This window comes from Cricetulus griseus, chromosome 8, assembly GCF_003668045.3.
Source record: "Cricetulus griseus strain 17A/GY chromosome 8, alternate assembly CriGri-PICRH-1.0, whole genome shotgun sequence".
NCBI classification, from domain to species: domain Eukaryota; kingdom Metazoa; phylum Chordata; class Mammalia; order Rodentia; family Cricetidae; genus Cricetulus; species Cricetulus griseus.
In genome coordinates this window covers 51727189-51744481 of record NC_048601.1, presented here as the reverse complement: position 1 = coordinate 51744481, position 17293 = coordinate 51727189, and the positions used below count along the sequence as shown (strand labels likewise).

The 17293-nt window shown below is 47.5% G+C and overlaps 1 protein-coding gene, 1 long non-coding RNA gene and 1 pseudogene across 2 annotated transcripts in view; 1 reads left to right on the top strand and 2 right to left on the bottom strand.

Annotated features, from left to right (window-relative positions):
- The window catches only part of Fgd5 (FYVE, RhoGEF and PH domain containing 5), a 108051-nt gene that overhangs the window by 80130 nt on the left and 10628 nt on the right, over window positions 1-17293 (top strand). Inside the window, exons 9-14 of the mRNA XM_027428890.2 lie at window positions 662-712; window positions 1266-1324; window positions 10882-10953; window positions 11898-11966; window positions 14293-14376; window positions 15531-15610. Coding sequence (XP_027284691.1) covers window positions 662-712; window positions 1266-1324; window positions 10882-10953; window positions 11898-11966; window positions 14293-14376; window positions 15531-15610 — 415 coding nt within the window. The remainder of the gene's footprint in view (window positions 1-661; window positions 713-1265; window positions 1325-10881; window positions 10954-11897; window positions 11967-14292; window positions 14377-15530; window positions 15611-17293) is intronic.
- On the bottom strand, window positions 4935-8787 carry LOC107978279. The gene is made up of 2 exons (XR_003487579.2): window positions 8180-8787; window positions 4935-5188 (listed from the first exon to the last, which is right to left on the bottom strand). It is a non-coding gene; the product is annotated as an uncharacterized LOC107978279 (long non-coding RNA).
- On the bottom strand, window positions 5949-8872 carry LOC103159836 (annotated as a pseudogene).

The window sequence follows — 17293 nt, the reverse complement described above, 5'->3', positions numbered from 1 at the left end:
AGACTTCAAGGAGCAAGGCAGAAGATAGGTAGCAGGGTCAGCACCATATCAAGAGGTAATGCCCCCCCCCTAATATAGACCCAGAGAAGGCCCAGCTGGGTATACTCTGCATTTGACACCCCTGGAGTATCTGCCAGTCTCCTCAAGTCTTTTGAGATGACCTCTCCCATCTTTAGCTGTGGGAGCCTGAGTGTTCTGTCCAGCAGAGGAAGAGAAGTTCTAGGAGCTGGGTGATCTAAGGATGCTTTAAGATGTTCACTGCTTCCTTAGCCACACCATGCTCCCTCCTGGGCTGGTGCCTCAGGCCCCACAAGGGTGGACCCACTGTTATATAAGCCACACTGTAATATAGTGCTGTGTGGTTTGTCAGGTCTTGTAGCCTTGCAGTAGACAGCAAGTACTTTCTTGTACCTGTATCTCAGAGGTGTAACTGTTCCAGGCACACAGCAGATCATGAATTGATAGGGGTTGAACGAGTAAGTGACTGGTAGTGGTGGCTAGGATGCTAAGGGGGTCTTAGTCTCAGGGTGGGCTGATACAGTGAGAAGATGGACATCCCATTCTTGTGGAGCTCTTTCCTCTCTAGAGAGGGGAGGTCCCCATGGAGGATAGGAAGCCACTTACTGCTAGAACTGACTATTGTCTCCCCCTCTCTCTCTAGACTATTTAAACAACCTGTGCCCAGACTCAGCCGAGTATGACAACACTCAGAGTAAGTCTGGAGAGACCCTGGAGGAAGCTACACTGCTTTGTTTTGTCTCCTATCCACCAACCCTCAAGTCTGCACCAGTGTCCAGTGCAGACATGGAGCAGACCCTGCTGGGTGTATTCTGCATATGACACCCTTGGGTTATCTGCCAAGACTCCTCAAGTCTCTTGAGATAACCTCTACCATCCTTAGCTGTGGGAGTCTAGGGGCTCTTTCCAGCAGAGGAAGAGAAGGTTATGGAATTAGGTGACCTAAGAAAGATGCTTCAAGATGTTCACTGCTTCCTTAGCCACACCATGCTCCCTCCTGGGCTGGTGCCTCAGGCCCTGCCAGGGTGGACCCACTGTAATATAGTCAGCAGCCAGGGAAACTGAGGAAGTCATGAAAGAGCTGGGGTTAGGCTGGTGACTTGATGCTATAGTGGGAAAAACTGGTGCCACTCCACCTTCATGGTGACTGCTGGGGAGACAAAGTAGGTACACAGCCAAAGAAGAGGTAAGGGCCATGGAAGCTGGGCTAGACTTCATAAAACTCTTGTCTGTCCTTTGCTCCCCAGGTGCGCTGACTCTCATCTCCAAGGTGACAGACCGTGCCAATGAAAGCATGGAGCAAGGGGTAAGTCCAGCATGGTAGCTTCTCTGGGGTAGAGACTCCAGGACCTGCTTCATCCTGCTCATCTGCCTTATGCTACCCCACTCTCTGTCTCCCTGGGCTCTGCAAAGAGCCTTGGGCTCTGGCCTGACATTTGCTGTATGACCAGTGTGTTCCTCTTTGGACCTCTAGTTCCATTTGAACTGTGAGGGGTTATACATTTGTACAGACTTGAGAAACAGTGCCACTTTCCATGGTCACAGAAACTAACATGCTCCACTCCTAGGAACATCTCATATCCAAAGTCAGAATCACTGGTCCTCTGGGTGCCCGAGCTCTGGATACACATCTGGTTGTGATGGCATGTGTTCTCTTTGTTGGCCATTGGTTGGGTGTTTTCTGGTTTCTGCTAAGGATATCAGGCTCTCTTTCACATCCCAGCTCTACCTGAGTAGTTGTTATGGTCATCTGTATCCACATATTCATCAGGCTGTTAGCACATTAGAGCTGTGTGTTGAAAATGAGCCAGAAATTGAGTCTTAATCTAGTGCGAAAATTCAGCAATCCATTAGTCATGCCTTTCACTGGCATAGAAGGGGATGATAGTGGTATGTGTGCCAAGGCATTGTTTTCAATGGCTCTGCTACAGCAGATGCACAAAGAACCCACACAGAATAGGAAATGGAATCTGGGGATATTGCCTGTAAGTCTGGCTGTGAGCTCCTCAGAGCAGTGACCATGGGTGCAAATACCATGGTTAATGGTTAGTGAGAGAGGAGCGGCTGAGGGTTCAGGGGATGCAGTGTCCTAGGGTTAGAGGAGGTAGTATCACTTCTGACAAGAGGACAATCTGTGGCGAGCCCTGCAAGCACATGAACATTGATGAGAAGACAAGGAAGAAAGGACCAGGGCAGAGGCTGGAATGGGAGATCCGGAGTGCATCAGCTGTGTTTTGTCACTGAATGTGCCTGCTAAGACTAGATCTGGGAACAGAGGCTAGAGCTGGCTAGGGTGGGCAGCTGAGGAGGAAGCTGAAGGCAACAGGCTTGAAAACAAAGGTCCATTTCTGGGGCTGCTTCCAGGAGGATCATGGCCATCACAGTCATCTGGTCCTCTTATCTCCCACTGTGAGGATGTCATACCTCACTCTATGTCACTTTGGCATCCTGGGCATGCAGTGAGGCTCCCTCAGTGCAGCTGAAAGATAGAGGTGCTTTGAGGGCCAGGACCTGTGGCTGTAACAGCTGGTGGTGTTCTCCACATCCTGCTTCAGGAAGTCCTGCCTCTAAGTTGACAGGAATGTGTCTCCTCCCCTGCCCAGGGAGAGATGAGATTCCATGCACAGCACCCATGGGAGGGAAGGGGCAGCCAGCCACACCGACTCAAGGTGAGGTGGATGCTGTGGTGGGAGGCATAGGCAAGCTGCTTCAAGGGAGCCCCCCCCCCCCCCCCGCCATGTTTGCTGGTCTGACCAGGGGCTCTGCTTGTGACACAGTTAGAGGACCCAGATAAGCCTGACCCAGAGCTGAGCTCAGAGGCTGTGTGTTCCTAAGACTGGGCTGAAGCTCTGCTGCCATCAGACCAGGCCTCATCACCTCCTGCTATGAGGAGCCCTTGGGTCCCTCCTGGCTCTGGACGGCTCTGTCCACCCATTTTCATGTAGCATCCAGGGTGGTCCTATTGATATTAACATTAAGATGCCTCATATCGGTGATTGCATGTCACTTTCAGAGTTTGGGAATACTTACAGACTTTGAGGACAGGGAGGCTTCCTGGAGGAGACAGTGTTGGTGTAGAATTGAGGCTTCGGTCACATGGCTGCCGGTCACTATTCACTCTGACATGGATGAGATGGCTGAATTGAACTCAGTGTCTTTCAAAACCAAATTTAAGTGTTATATAAAAACATAAATGCAGCAACTTCTAAGGGTTACCATGTGATATTACTCTCACGCACACTGTAATATCTAAATCTGACTGTACCTACCTACCTCCTTGCATTTGGCATTTCCTCGTGGCGCAGTGTTCCATCCCTGTAGGTGTCTTAAGCACAGGGTACCAGTGTCCCCACATTCACTACATGATATAGTGGCTCAGCTGAGCTGCCTGCCCCTGTCTAACTGCGACTCAGTTCCCAATGAGCAACACCCTCCCAACTCCCTCTCCCTGGTCTCATAACACTGTACTAATCCCCCACGAGACAGCTTTCCCTAGAGTCCCCACCGGAGACCAGGAGATGTTTGTGCTTGTGTCTCTGTGGCTGGCTTATTTCACTTAACATAATGATTCTCCAATTCCTTTTCTTGTTTAAATGACAGGATTTTGTTCCTTTTCAGGCTGAATCATACTCTCTTGTGTGTACAGATGGAGTTTTCTTTTCTACTTATCTGTAGACAGGCTACGTATGCTTCCATTTCTCTGCTGCTGAGAGCAATGCTGCAGTGACCAGGGGAGTGGGTGTGGATGTCTGTGTGACATGTCAGTTCTGATTCCTTTAGATGTATCTAGTAGGATTGCTGAGTCATACAGTAGTTTTAGTGGTTTGAGGAAACTCCATACTAATTTCCGTAAGACTGATCTCACTGGCACCCACCAGGGGTCTCTTTTTTCCACACCCTCACCCACACTTGAGTCCTTCCCTTCCTCTTCAATACTTGTCTTTCTTATGAGGGGGGTGCTGTCTCATGGGTCTGGTTTGTGTTTCCCAATGATGAGTGAGTGACATTGAGCCTTTTGCATACACCAGTTAGCCATCTGTATGTTGTCTTTTCTCTGCAGAAGTCCACTCGTAGCCTTAGCCAGTTTTTGTTATTGCTGCTGCTGTTGTGTTTTGTTCTGAGATAAAGATCTGCCAGCCTCAGCCTCCCTTGTGCTTGGATTAAAGGCATATACCACTTCTCCCCGGCCTTTAGCTCATCTTTAAATTGTGCGCTGGTCACAAAGCCCATCTCCAGAATGTTGTCATCTTCCCAACTAAAACTCTGTCCCCTTAAATATCACCCATCACCCAACCCCTGGAGCCCTCTATGCTGCTTTCTGAACATATTTTTTGAACAATTTTTTAAATCACAGAACATTTTAAGAAGATAATACCAAGAGTTCCCATGGGTTAATGTCTTCTAGTAACATGGAGCCCATCAGAAATGGCATTATTACCCATAGTTCTCACAGGCCCATTCTCACAGGCCCAATGTCCTGTTCAAGGATACATCACTTTGGCCATTACATTTGGAGCCAGTTCCTCAGATGTTCCCTGACTTTGAAGACTATGGAGGTCTTGAGGGAGCATGAGCTCCCACTGTTGGAATCTAAGGTTTTCCTCATTATAAGACCAGATTTGTGGGTACATGAGAAGATCACAAAAGTGGGACTCCATCTTGTCACGGCATGACATAACCCTGGTCCCCTGACTGAGATCATGTGTTCCCTGCCTTTTCCGCAGTCTCTGAAGGAAAGTCCCTGTGCACTACTTCACTGTGCCCACACTGTATACACTGAAGTAGTACAAAGAGACACATTACCTTTTCCTTTAAGCTGACGGCCTCCTCAATATTCTGGAATCTTATTTGTAGATGTGTCTCTTCCCTCTCAATGATGGATGCAGCCCATCCTCATACATAAAACAGACCAATTGTTTATGTCAGCACTGATTCATGGATATTTATTTTAGACCACAATGATTTATTTATTTCTCAAAATATAGAAGCGTCAAATTACAACAATTTTTAAACCCACAGTGTTCGAAATGGAAGTCCTTTGGCAAGAATTGTCCTGGAGTGCTCTTTCAGTGACCTGTGCGTCTGCCTTTGAGTGTGTAGGTAGTTTGTTGGTTTGTTCATTCTTCTCTCCAAGAATTCTCTCCAAGAATAGACCATCTTCGAAGTTTCCCTGGATGGAAAAGAGCTAAGGGGTAGAACATTTGCCTAGAAACCAAGCCTACTGTGCTGCAGGCTCTCATTTCTGTTAGGTGCTCCTGGTTAACAGAGTGAAGAAAAAGACATGTGTCTGCTGACCTAGGCATAGACACATAGGCCGATATTCCCAAACCTAATCAGCCTGTCTAGTCGAATTATTACCACCTGGATGGGTCTAGTCCTTCGCCTTCCTTATCAAACTCACTGCATGAGAGAGAACCTGCTTCCCACCATCCGTCTCCCATGTAGTTAACTGTGCAGTTTACCCTCACTTTTAAAAAAAATATATATTTTTTCCTGGGTCTAAAAAACTGGTTTGGTCAATTTTTTTCTCTCTCTCAGTAACTTAAAGATGGTGCACCACTGTTTTCTGACTCACAGTTTCCTAAGAATGTTGTTATGATGCTATGTTTGCCCTGTGTGTTGTGTGTCCTTCCCTGTTGAATGCCTGTGATATCTTCTCTGTTGGCTGGCTGGGCATGGTAACTCTTGCTTGGATCTGAGCTTTATTGGTCATTCGTTTAATTTGGAAAAGTGTCTTGGATGCTCTCTTCTCGTCACCCTCCAATTCACACACACACACGCACGCACGCACGCACGCACACACGCACACACACACTCACACTGGCACACACTCTTTCCTTCCCCTCTTTTTTTGTGTAACATACACACACATTCACAAATGCAGACACTCTTTCCTTTCTCTTTTTTGTGTATGCATACATGTATAGTATATACATGTTCACAGATGCATATGGAGGTCAGTGTTGGTATCTGCTTCAACTACTCTCCACCTTCTTTTTTTCTTTTTTAGTTCTTTGAGAATTTCTTTCTTTTTTTTTTCTTTTTTGCCAGTCTTGCACTTTATTGCCTTCCCATCAGGCCTTGACCTCATACTTGTGAAGCGGATATAGCCTCTCCTTCCTCTGCTGCTTCTTGGTCTTCAGGTTCTCTCTGTGTTTGGTGAGCTGGCGGTGGCGCATGGCTCTAGTCTTCTTGGGTCACAGGTCCAGAGGCTTGTACTTCTTGCCCTTGTAAAATTTCCTGAGGTTTTCTTTTTGAGTCTGGTTAATTATGGTGAGGACACGGGCAATGGATTTGTGGACATCTCGTATCTTGGAGAGTTTGGATGAGAAGCTGGGATAGCTCCACCTTCAGATCATCTAGTTGTTTTAGCAGCTCCTCCTTCTTGCTGTGCATGTCCCGAGCCTTAATCTTGGCCATAGAGGCCTCCTGGTCCTTCTTTGAGGACTTCATACAATGTATTTTGATCATAATTAACCCCTTCCTCCAGAGACAGACCCCCTTCCCTCCCCACTCTAATCTGTGCTTTCCCTCCCATATGGTCCAGTTAATGCTACATAAACTCTTGAGTGTGTGGCTTTCCACTGGAACATGGTGGACATACTGGGAATCATACCCTTAAAGAAAACTGACTCTCCATCCACCAGTAACTATTCATTGCCAATAACTCCTCAGTTAGGAGTTGGACTTCGTGCCCACCTCCCCACTGTCTGTGCTGGCTTGGGTTTTTGCAAATGTCACAAACTGCTGAGTTCATCTTCACAGACGCCCTGTTGAGTCTGGGAAACACAGTTTTCTTGTAGTCAGCCACTGCCTCTGGCTCTTACAGTCTTCTTGCCCCTTCTTCCACATCGATCCCTGAGCCTTTCAAGGCAGGAGTGTGATATAGGCGTCCCACTTAGGGCTGAGCATCCTGCAGTCTATCTTTCTCTACACCCTGACCAATTGTGGGTCTCTATTGCTAAAAGCAGCTTCTCTGATGAAGGTTGAGAGATGCACTAATCTATGGAAATAACAATAAGACATCAGGCATCAGTTTAATATGATGTCCATTTAGCAGAATGATAGTGGTATAGGGTCTCAGCTAAGGTCTGTGACCTGTCTAGCCATGAACTCTTGGCCTCAATGATGGGACAAGGTATGAGTTTCATTTTGCAGAGTGGGCCTCCATCTTTTTTTTTCAGGCAGGTTTAATCTATATAGTTCTGGATGTCCTGGAACTCACTATGCAGACTAGGGTGGCCTCGAACACAGAGATCCACCTGCCTCTGCCTAAAGACATGTGCCACCACTCCCAGCGACCCACCTTATTTTTTGGGTTCATTTTGTTTTGGTTTGGTTTGGTTTTATTTTTTGTTTGTTTGTTTGTTTTTGTTTTTTGTTTTGTTTTGTTTTTCTAGACAGCGATTTTCTGTGTAGCTTTGGAGCTTATCCTGACACTCACTCTGTAGACCAGGCTGGCCTCAAACTCACAGAGATCCGCCTGCCTCTGCCTCCCAAGGGCTGGGATTAAAGGCATGTGCCACCAAATCCCATCGACCCACCTTATTTTTTAAGTCAGAATTTTTCCACTGACCCTGGAACTCATTGATTCAGCTAGACTGACTGGCCAGTATCTGCTTCCCTAGTGATGGGATTACAGGTGCCACACCCAGGCTTTTACATGGGTATGGGGGATTGAACTAGGATCTCCATGCTTGCATCCATGGCAAACACTTTAACTACTGAGCTATTTCTCCATCACCTCTTTTCTCACCCTGTGTACTAGTGATCTGTGTACTAGTGATCTGTCTTTGTGCCCTCTGGGTCTTCCTTTCCTCAGCTCTCTTCAGTTCACAGCTAAGCCTGTGAAGAGTCTTCATTTCTGGTATCTTGGGTTGTGTGTTTTGTTTGTAATTTCCCTGAACGCCTCTGTACAGTCAGCAGCCCTACTGAAGTTCTCCGTCTGTGTGTGCATGTCATATACCTTTGCACCAGGCCCACAGCATGACAGTTGCTTTGGTTCTTGGCTCAGAGCTCTGATGCCTGTTACCTAGAATGTGTAGACTGCTTTCTCTATGAAAAAAAAAATTGGTTTGTCTCCCCAGTTTGTTTCTTTATTATTCTATATAACAGGTATTTTGCCAGCAAAATGTGTAAATCTTGTGTGCCACATGTGTACCTGGAGCCTGTGGAGGCCAGAAGAGGGCATTGGAACCCTGGAAGTAGAGTTACAGGTGATTGTGAGCTGCCATGTGGGTGCTGGGAATCGAACCCAGGTCCTCTGGAAGAGCAGCCAGTGTCCTCTGCTGAGCCATCTTTCCAACTCATCCCCTCAACCCAATTTGGTTTTGCATGTGTGCCTTCATGGTTTAAAAAAAATAGCACGTCTTTTACATGTTATTTGATAACTTAATACACATAAAAATGTATTTTGATCGTATCTACCCCAAACCCCCTTCTATTCCTCCCAACATCCTCAGTATATATCTCCCTTAGTATCCTTTTCTTTTTATTACTGTAACTCACTGAATCCAATTGGTTCTGCCTACTGCAATGCTGACTGATCTTGTTGGCTTGATATTACTCAGGTCTTAGGCAGGTGACTGTTATGATAAATCTTTCCGCCAAAAGCCACCCAAGCCCTATCACCACACGGGCGCTTTCTACCAGCCGCCCGAGTTCTGCCCACTGAGTTAGGGCCCCAAATGATACACAAAGACTTATATTAGGTACAAATGCTGCTTGGCCAATGACTAGGGTTTCTCATCTGCTAGCTCAGTCTTAATGATCACAAATCTATATATTTTATAAGACTTATCTTATCGGACACTTTACATTAGCATCCTCATCCCGGGATCACATGGTGGCTCCGGAGGAAGAGAGAAGGGACCCACTTCCTTCTTCCCTTCTTTATGTATGAGTCTCCCTGCTATGTCATTTCCTGCCTGGATCATCACTTCTTTACTACATTTCCCAGAATCCTCTTTGACTCCTAGTCCCGCCTAACTTGCTGCCTCATTGGCCAAACAGTACTTTATTCAACAATCAATACGATGAACATACACAGTAGTACATTCCCCATCAGGTGACCATAGTTGCTGTAAATGCAATGGCTATGTCATATCTAGAAGATGGCATGTCACAGCACTCCTCCGCATCATCCTGTCCTTATATTCTTTCTGTCGTCCCCCCCAACTTCCATAGTGCTTTCTGAGCCTTAGGAGTTAAGGGTTGATGTAGATGGCTAAACACTTAATCATCATTTATACTCAGCACTTTAACAGTTAGGAGTCTGACCACTGCAGAGAGAAGCTTCTCTGACCAAGATTGAAGGCAGCACTAATCTATATGTATTGGGGGATTAAACATGGAGTCAGATCAGATAGATAACAGATATTTTATTAAGAAATAGTACTCACAGATCTGCCTAGCCAGGCAGCAGGGAGCAAGGGAAAAAGGGGCCCCGTGTGTGCACCCCTCAGTCTTAAACCTTTCTCATGTCGCTCTGACCACGCCCAAGCGGGCGTGGTTAGTGTTACCTCTATACAGGATTCCCCTACATATATGTATAAACATAAATATTTAGAATGCACTTTGACAACATGTCCATTTATCAAGGCAACAGCAGTGATTCCTTCGTAGGGCCTATCACCTCCCTAGCCATGGGCTTTTGACTAGGATCACAGTGACAGACGTGATTTTCCTCCTGTGGAAATGCAATCCCAAAGTGGCTGGCTGCTCCTATAACCTTCATGCCACTATTGCACCAGTGGGCACATCTTTCCTGAGTAGTACTATTGAGAGCTTTTCTCCCCCAGCAGCCTGCATAGCCATATGAAAGCTAGTCACCTGGAAGGAAGCTTTCAGGTCAGTTGCAGCTTGGTTTCTTCATGCCCTACAGCCAAAGTGTTCTTGTGACTTTTGGCTGAATAACAGACACTATGAATATAAGCTCTGTGGGGGCTGTAGAGAACAGCATTTGCATATTATTTTGGTTGCACTATGTGTGGAAAGTGACCAGTTGATTCAGTCCAGCCATAGGTTGTGATGGGTCTGGGTACTCGTCTGACCTCCATCCTTGTCAGCTGTCATCTCCCTCCAGGTCTGGTGCGTCTGCAGGGCTCAACGTGCTGCCTCTCACATTCAGTTCCATTCCCAGTTTCCAGAAATCTCTGCAGGCGGGGAGGTCCTTTCCCCATGTGTGCCTTCTCTGAGGGAGGGCATGTCTGGCTGCCTAGTGGCAGCCCCACTGTGGCGGCCCCATTCTTCCTTGAACCTGAGGCTGGGCATGGACAAGTCTTTGCCCATCCTCTGGGGTAGTCAGCCTGACAGACACCTGGAAGAGCTTAGCTGGATCCTATCTGTGTCTGTAGTTTCCTTACCCTGAATTGTGCTACCAGCCCACACTTGACCTTCACAAACTCAAGAACACTTTAACTGCCTTCCTCTTTAAAAACAATCTCTTTGCATTTATTGTGTTCATATATTTGAAGGTCAGAGAACAAACAACTTGTGGAGTCAGATTTCTTTTTCTACCAAGTGGGTTCTGAGAGATTGAACTCAGGTCATCAGGCTTGGCCGCAAGTTGCCTTTACCCACTGAACCATCTCTTGCTGGCCCTACATTCTTGTTACTTCCATCTACCAGCCTCCTCTTCCTTCTGATGTGGCCAAAGGTGTGACAGTCCCTTCATCTTTCATCTCTGAGAAATCCCAGGCTGAGAACCCCGTGCTGCCTGCCATTTCTAGGAACTTGGATTTGGGCCAGGCTTGTCTGTGCTCTGTTTTCTTCCTCTGAAGTGGAAGCAATGTCTCCTTACAGAGGATACACAGTGCCTGGTAGGGGAGTGAAAGGGTGACCATCTCCTGTTCCTGCCCACAGGAAAACCTGCAGAAGCTGGTCCACATTGAGTACAGTGTGCGGGGCCAAGGGGACCTCCTCCAGCCAGGAAGGGTGAGTGCTGCCTGGGCAAGGACAAGGGCCAGCTTGACTCTGATAAGCCCCATTGTTCAGCTGGGCTGGTCCCAGACGAGTCTGGCTGCAGGTGCTGTTTAGGAGGGGTGGGGGACATGGTGCACCACCCTGGAGCTTGTCTGCACCCCTCCTTGCATGATACCCTCTCAGGGCAGTTAAAGAAACAGTGCCAGTCAGTTCTGCTCACCGTACCTGCCCCGGGGTAGCTCTCCAGAGAGAAAAAAAAATGTACCTAGGGTTTTTCACTTCCAGGTTTCCAGGAAAGCAGAGATCAGAGCAGCTCTTAAAGGCAGGCCCCAAGAAAGCAACATAAAAATAGCATTCTTAACAAAACGGGGCTGGGTGACACTTGGGGGTGCAGCACATGCTTAGTATATGCTGGGTCCTGGGGTCTATGCCCAGAAAGGGAGGGGTGGGGCAGAGATTGATTGATTTACTCTTTAGCTTCCAGATGGAAAACATACAACTCAGCTCAGAAAATAGCTAGAAGTGTGATCATTGCCAGTTGGAATGAGGGATTGAGCCACATAGGCAGGATGGTACTAGTCTAGGATTCTGTGAAATCTCATATGCAGTTCTGAGAGTCTGTGCCCTGAGATCCTTCCTAAGTCTGTGTTTGTATCCTTCAGAAGGGTGGGGCTGTTACAATTCACAGGTCCAGATGTTCAGCAAATCTTCAAAGGCCCTATTCTTAATGGACCCTTTGTGGTGCCGTTTAGGGAGAGAGTCATGGTTGGGACACATACTTGGTGGCCAGAGCAGTGTTCAGCTTGTTGCTGCATGAAGACCCTGCCCAGGGTGGGTTCCTGAGCCCAGAGTCTCCATAAGCTGTTCCTGGATACTCAGATAGCTATGGTGACTGCCTCCTACACAGATCCTCCCCAGACTTTCTTGACTTCTGAGGTTGGCTTCTCTCCCTACAGGAGTTCCTGAAGGAAGGAACGCTGATGAGAGTGAGAGGGAAAAGCCGACACCCCCGGCACCTGTTCCTGGTAAGCACTGGCTATAAGCCAGACACCGCCGTTGGCTTTTTAGAGCCAACATGGGATCTAGGATGGTCTTAGCTCCTTAGAAACAAAAGAAAACAAAAAACATTGCTTATATGTTATTTGAATTGATGGTGGTGATGCTGCCGAAATGAATAGCTCAATGCCTACCTTAGACAGCTCAAACCAGGGCTTCCTTGCAGTACTATAACTAACCACTCAGGCACTTTCTATGGTGTGAGACAGCAGAGGGGTGAGGGGATCAATTTATCTAGGTCTCCCAGCAGGTTGGTGGCCAAGGCCCAGAGGGTACCCAGGGTTGTAGCTCTGGTCTGCCACTCTGAAGGTGAGCATACATGACATGTCTGAGGACACACAGCCATACGTTGAACATTAGGAAGTAGCCAAGACCTTTGGGGTAGCAATGCCAACCTCAGGGTCTCCTGTTACAAGTAGCTCTTTGCCCCAAACTAGTACCCAAGACACTACACGTTCTGTGTCAATTACCTCTAGAGCAAGTGCCTGAGACAATCAGGCTTCAAAGAAGAAAGGCAGGATCTACCTCCCAGTTCTGGAGGTACCAGCCCTTGACAGGATGCCCCGAAACTTTGGGCCTATAGCCAAACAGCACAAGACAGAGCCATCACTCACCTCATGGCTAGGAAGCAAGGCAGGAAGGGAAAGGGGCTGGGTTCCCACACTCTCCTCAAGGTCATGCCCCAATGACCTAACTTCCTGTCCCTAGGTCCCACCCCTAAAGGTTCCTTTCCTCCCAACAGTGCCATCCTGTGGACCACGCCTTCAGCACAGAGGCCATTAGGGAACCCCCAAGAGCCAAACTGTTTGCTGGGTATCTATGTTTCCTCACTCCTGTGACACTCACAACTATTCTTGTGACTGTCAGCAAGGCTGCCTTCAGCGGCCTCCCTACACTGCCAGAGTTTTATGTAGTATGATGGTGGTGCAGCTTAGAGCCCTGTGCTTCTAGTCTTCACCAAACACCTCAGTGCCAGGACAGGAGCACAAAGATCACTTGCAGCCTTACTCTCAGCCTTCAGAACGTAATAGGAGGGAAACATACAGACTGACAGCAAGAATCATGAGATGAAGTAGAGAGAGTCTTGGAAATAGATAAGAATCAGTGGCAGAGAGTCAGGCATTGAAGGGAAGAATGGAAGCTACGGGGCTGTGCTCGAGAAGTAGCTAGATGATGCATCAAGGGCCTTGTACGTTTCCTGAACAGGCTGCCTGAATTAAACCCTGAAGCAAGGGAGGTCGTCCGTTTCCTCCTTCTACCATGTGGGTTCCCGGGGTTAACCTGAGCCATCTCACTGGCCCCCGCCTTATTTCTTTTCCTTTTTTAAAGGCATGGTCTCACTCTGTAGCCCTGGCTGGTTTGGAACTTGCCATATAGATCAGAGTCACCTGCCTCTGTCTCCTGAGTGCTGGTATTAAAGGCATGGGCCATTTCACCAGCCTCCACTTCCTTTCTTTTTTTTTCTTTTTAAAAAAGATTTTATTTATTTATTATATATACAACATTCTGCTTCCATGTATATCTGCACACCAGAAGAGGGCACCAGATCTCATAACAGATGGTTGTGAGCCACCATGTGGTTCCTGGGAATTGAACTCAGAACCTCTGGAAGAACAGTCAGTGCTCTTAACCTCTGAGCCATCTCTCCAGCCCCCTCCACTTCCTTTCTCAACCATTTTATTTATAATTACATTCATCAGTCTTAAGTTACATGTTGGTGCTTGTTGACTAGTGTATACCATTGTATAATTACCACTCGGATAAGGATTGAGAACATTTGCAACACTTCCAGAAAGCTCCCCCGCTCTCAAGTGACCCAGGTACCCACTAGCCTGATTGCTGTCACTTTGGGTTGGACCTTCACGTAAAGGTAGTGGGCATGTATTCACATGTCTGGCTCCCCTGACCCCAACATGCCTGTGGTTTGGCTATGTGGCTAGAGTATGGCAGTCTACTCCATTGGGCTGCTGTGTGATATTCCACAGCCTGACTGAACCACAGGTTCTTTGTCCATCAACTGTCAAAGACATTTAGTTTGTTTCACATTTAGGGCTACTGTACATAAAACTACTCTAACACTTGGTACCAGAGCATTAGCAAACCGGCCAAGTCCTCTTGAGTGTCCCCATAGAACTAGAATTGTGGTGATGGGTTCACAGTATGGCTTTTCCCCTTGGCGGGGTGTCACTGAAGATTACTAGGTACCTGTAACCCAGAGCCCAGGGACCTGCTGTATATAGAGCTTGCTGCAGTCTTCAGGGCTAGGACTGGTGTGATTGGGTACCTTCTCTGCAGATGAACGACACGCTCCTCTACACACATCCCCAGAAGGATGGGAAGTACCGTCTGAAGAGCTCACTGCCAGTGGCCAACATGAAGGTAGATATCTAAAGCCAGGGGCTAGGGCCAGCAATGGTGGGAAGGTCATCACAAGGGAGATGCTGGAGAGATGGATCCAGCTTTGCTCCCCTCCAGTGAGGATCAAGGTCTCAAGATACAGTATTCAGTGGAGACCACGGCAGGTTTAAGCATGGGGTTGCCCAGATACAACTATGGTATACTCTCAGAGTGGATGATACACAGAGAGGGAAGAGTCACCCCACCAGGACAGGAAATGCAGAAAGCACTTGGAGGAAGCAAACAAACAGGTTTGGGTTATATTGTTAAAGGTGGTAAGATATACACACCACATAACCCTCTGCACCATCGTAAAGGCAGAGTTCAGTGGCATGGACCAGTGCTGAGCCAGCAACACCACCAGGTCTAGAACCTTCCTGTCTTCCCAAACAGTCCTTTACACACTGACTCCCATCCCTACTCCAGACCCTAATGCCCACCATTTGTTCTATTTTTTCTTTTCTTTTTCTGTTTTGTTTTTGTTTGTTTGTTTGTTTTTTTCTGAGACAGGGTTCCTTTGTTGGCTGTCCTAGAACTCTCTCTCTGTAAACCAGGCTTTCCTCAAACTCACAGAGATCCGCCTGCCTCTGCCTCCTGAGTGCTGAGATTAAAGGGGTGCACCACCACCATCTGGCTTCTCTTCTTCCTTTTCTAGGTATGCACATTTACTCCCTCATGTGCTCAAGCTCCTCTCTCTCTCTCTCTCTCTCTCTCTCTCTCTCTCTCTCTCTCGTGTGTGTGTGTGTGTGTGTGTGTGTGTGTGGGTGGGTGTGGGTGTGTGTGTGTGTGTTCTCCATTCTTCCATCACTGAACACCTCTCAGCTGTTGTATGTGTAATGTGTGGTTTATCTTGATCTTAAGCATGAGGATGCCTGCGTGCTTTGAGGAATTCTTGGGACAGAGAACATTTTGGAAAGTTAATTTGGATGCCATCTGAGGATGGTGTCTGAGAAGGGGATGTCAAGGAGAGACAGCAAAACATCAGGTAGTAGGTCAGAACCCTGTCCACCCACTACCAGTGGACAAAGCTGTCTGTGCTAACCCCCACACACACACACACACACACACACACACACACACACACACACACACACACACACACACACTGAAGTAGATGCTGTTGGTTTTCCTGGCAGGTTAGCCGCCCCGTGATGGACAAAGTGCCCTATGCTCTGAAGATCGAAACTCCTGAGACCTGCCTGACACTGTCTGCAAGGTATGGAGAGCAAGTACAACAGGCCAGAGTGTTAAGGATGGGTCATTTAGGGGAGCAGAGGCAGGGGGATGGTGCCATTTTTTATCCTGGTGTCCTTTTGGAAAGGGCTCTCTTTCTCTCCCCATTTTCAGTGTTTCTTGAGTCCTATGTGGTTGCAGATCCCTGCAGAATATAATTTAAAGAAAATGCTAGCACTGAGGCAGGGACAAAGGCAGGAGGTTCACAAGTTCAAGGCCTGCCTGAGTAATATAGAAATACCTTTTCTCAAAACACAATGGGCTCGGTGTGGTGATAATTCTAGTCCTCAGAAGGCTGAGGAGGGAAGATAAAGACCCTGTCTCAAAAGCCAGGGGCAGCAGAGTTGGGTCAGAAGGTACAGTGATTGCCACACAAACATGAGGACCTGGGTGTGGTTGCCAGAACCCAGGTGTGGTGGTGCATGTTGGTCATCCGTTTACCGTGAAGGCAGAGATAGGAGAGTCTCACGGGCAGGCCAGTGTATTAGAATAAACAAGCTCCAGGTTTAGTGAGAGACCCTGTCTCAAAAAAATAGAGGGGCTACAGAAATGGCTCAGAGGTTAAAGAGCACTTGTTCCTCTGGAGGCCCTGGGTTCAGTTCCCAGAAGCCCTTTGGCAGCTCACAATCATCTGTAACTCCAGTTACAATGCCACCATGGGCACTGAATATGAATGTTTCATTTAGATACATGCAGGCAAAACGTGCATAAAAACAGACAAATCTTTTAAAAAATAAAGATAAAATGAAGAATGATCGAGGAAGATACATGACATCATCACATTGACCTCTGACATCCACACTCATGTGCACTCACAGCTATGTACACACACACACACACACACACACACACACACACACACACACACAAATAGAAAACAATAACCAAAGGAAAAATTCCTGAGAGTTGGGGCTTAGCTCAGTGGTACAGCACCTGCCTGACAGACTCAAAGCCCTGGTGCAATCCTCAGCCACACCAAACCATACATAAATGCTGGTTTTTATGCCCAGAGGACTGTATGCCCCATGAAAGTATCTCATCAAAAAATTCATGGATGATTGGCTCAATATGAGATTCTCAGGTGACTCAGATGTGTTGTGCTTTTTGGGCTGTGTTATCAGCCTTGGCGCTTTCCCCTCAACAGGCCAAGAGGAAAGTAATGAGTGAACGCCATCGCCATCCATTCTGTCTTTGGGGGAGGGTCTCAGTATATGGGAGGATGCTGTAATTAAAACACTACGAGCTAGTTGTTGGATAAAAAAAAAAATCTGCTTCTCCCAGTCTAGAATCTGGGACATGCTAGGTCAAGGTGCCAATCGATTTGGGGTCTGGTGAAGCCCCATGTTTTTGGGTGGTATCTTCTTGCTGTAATCCTAGAGAAGGGACAGAGAAGGTCCCACAATGGGGAGGGAAGACTTCCTGGAGGAGATGATTCCTGGAAGAGTGGCTCCATGGCCTCTCTTTTCTGATCGATGCAATCAGGGGCTTCAGGGCTCAGGGTATAGTTTCTGTGTGCCCAGCCATGACAGGGTGGTGACAGACCACAATGGTTGTCTCCTCCTGACTGGGGTTCTGCTGTCTGTCTGGCTTGTGGCTTGGAGTACCAGCTACCATTGATTGACAGGTATGCTTTCCTGATAGCCCAGACCCCACACACTGGAGGAGG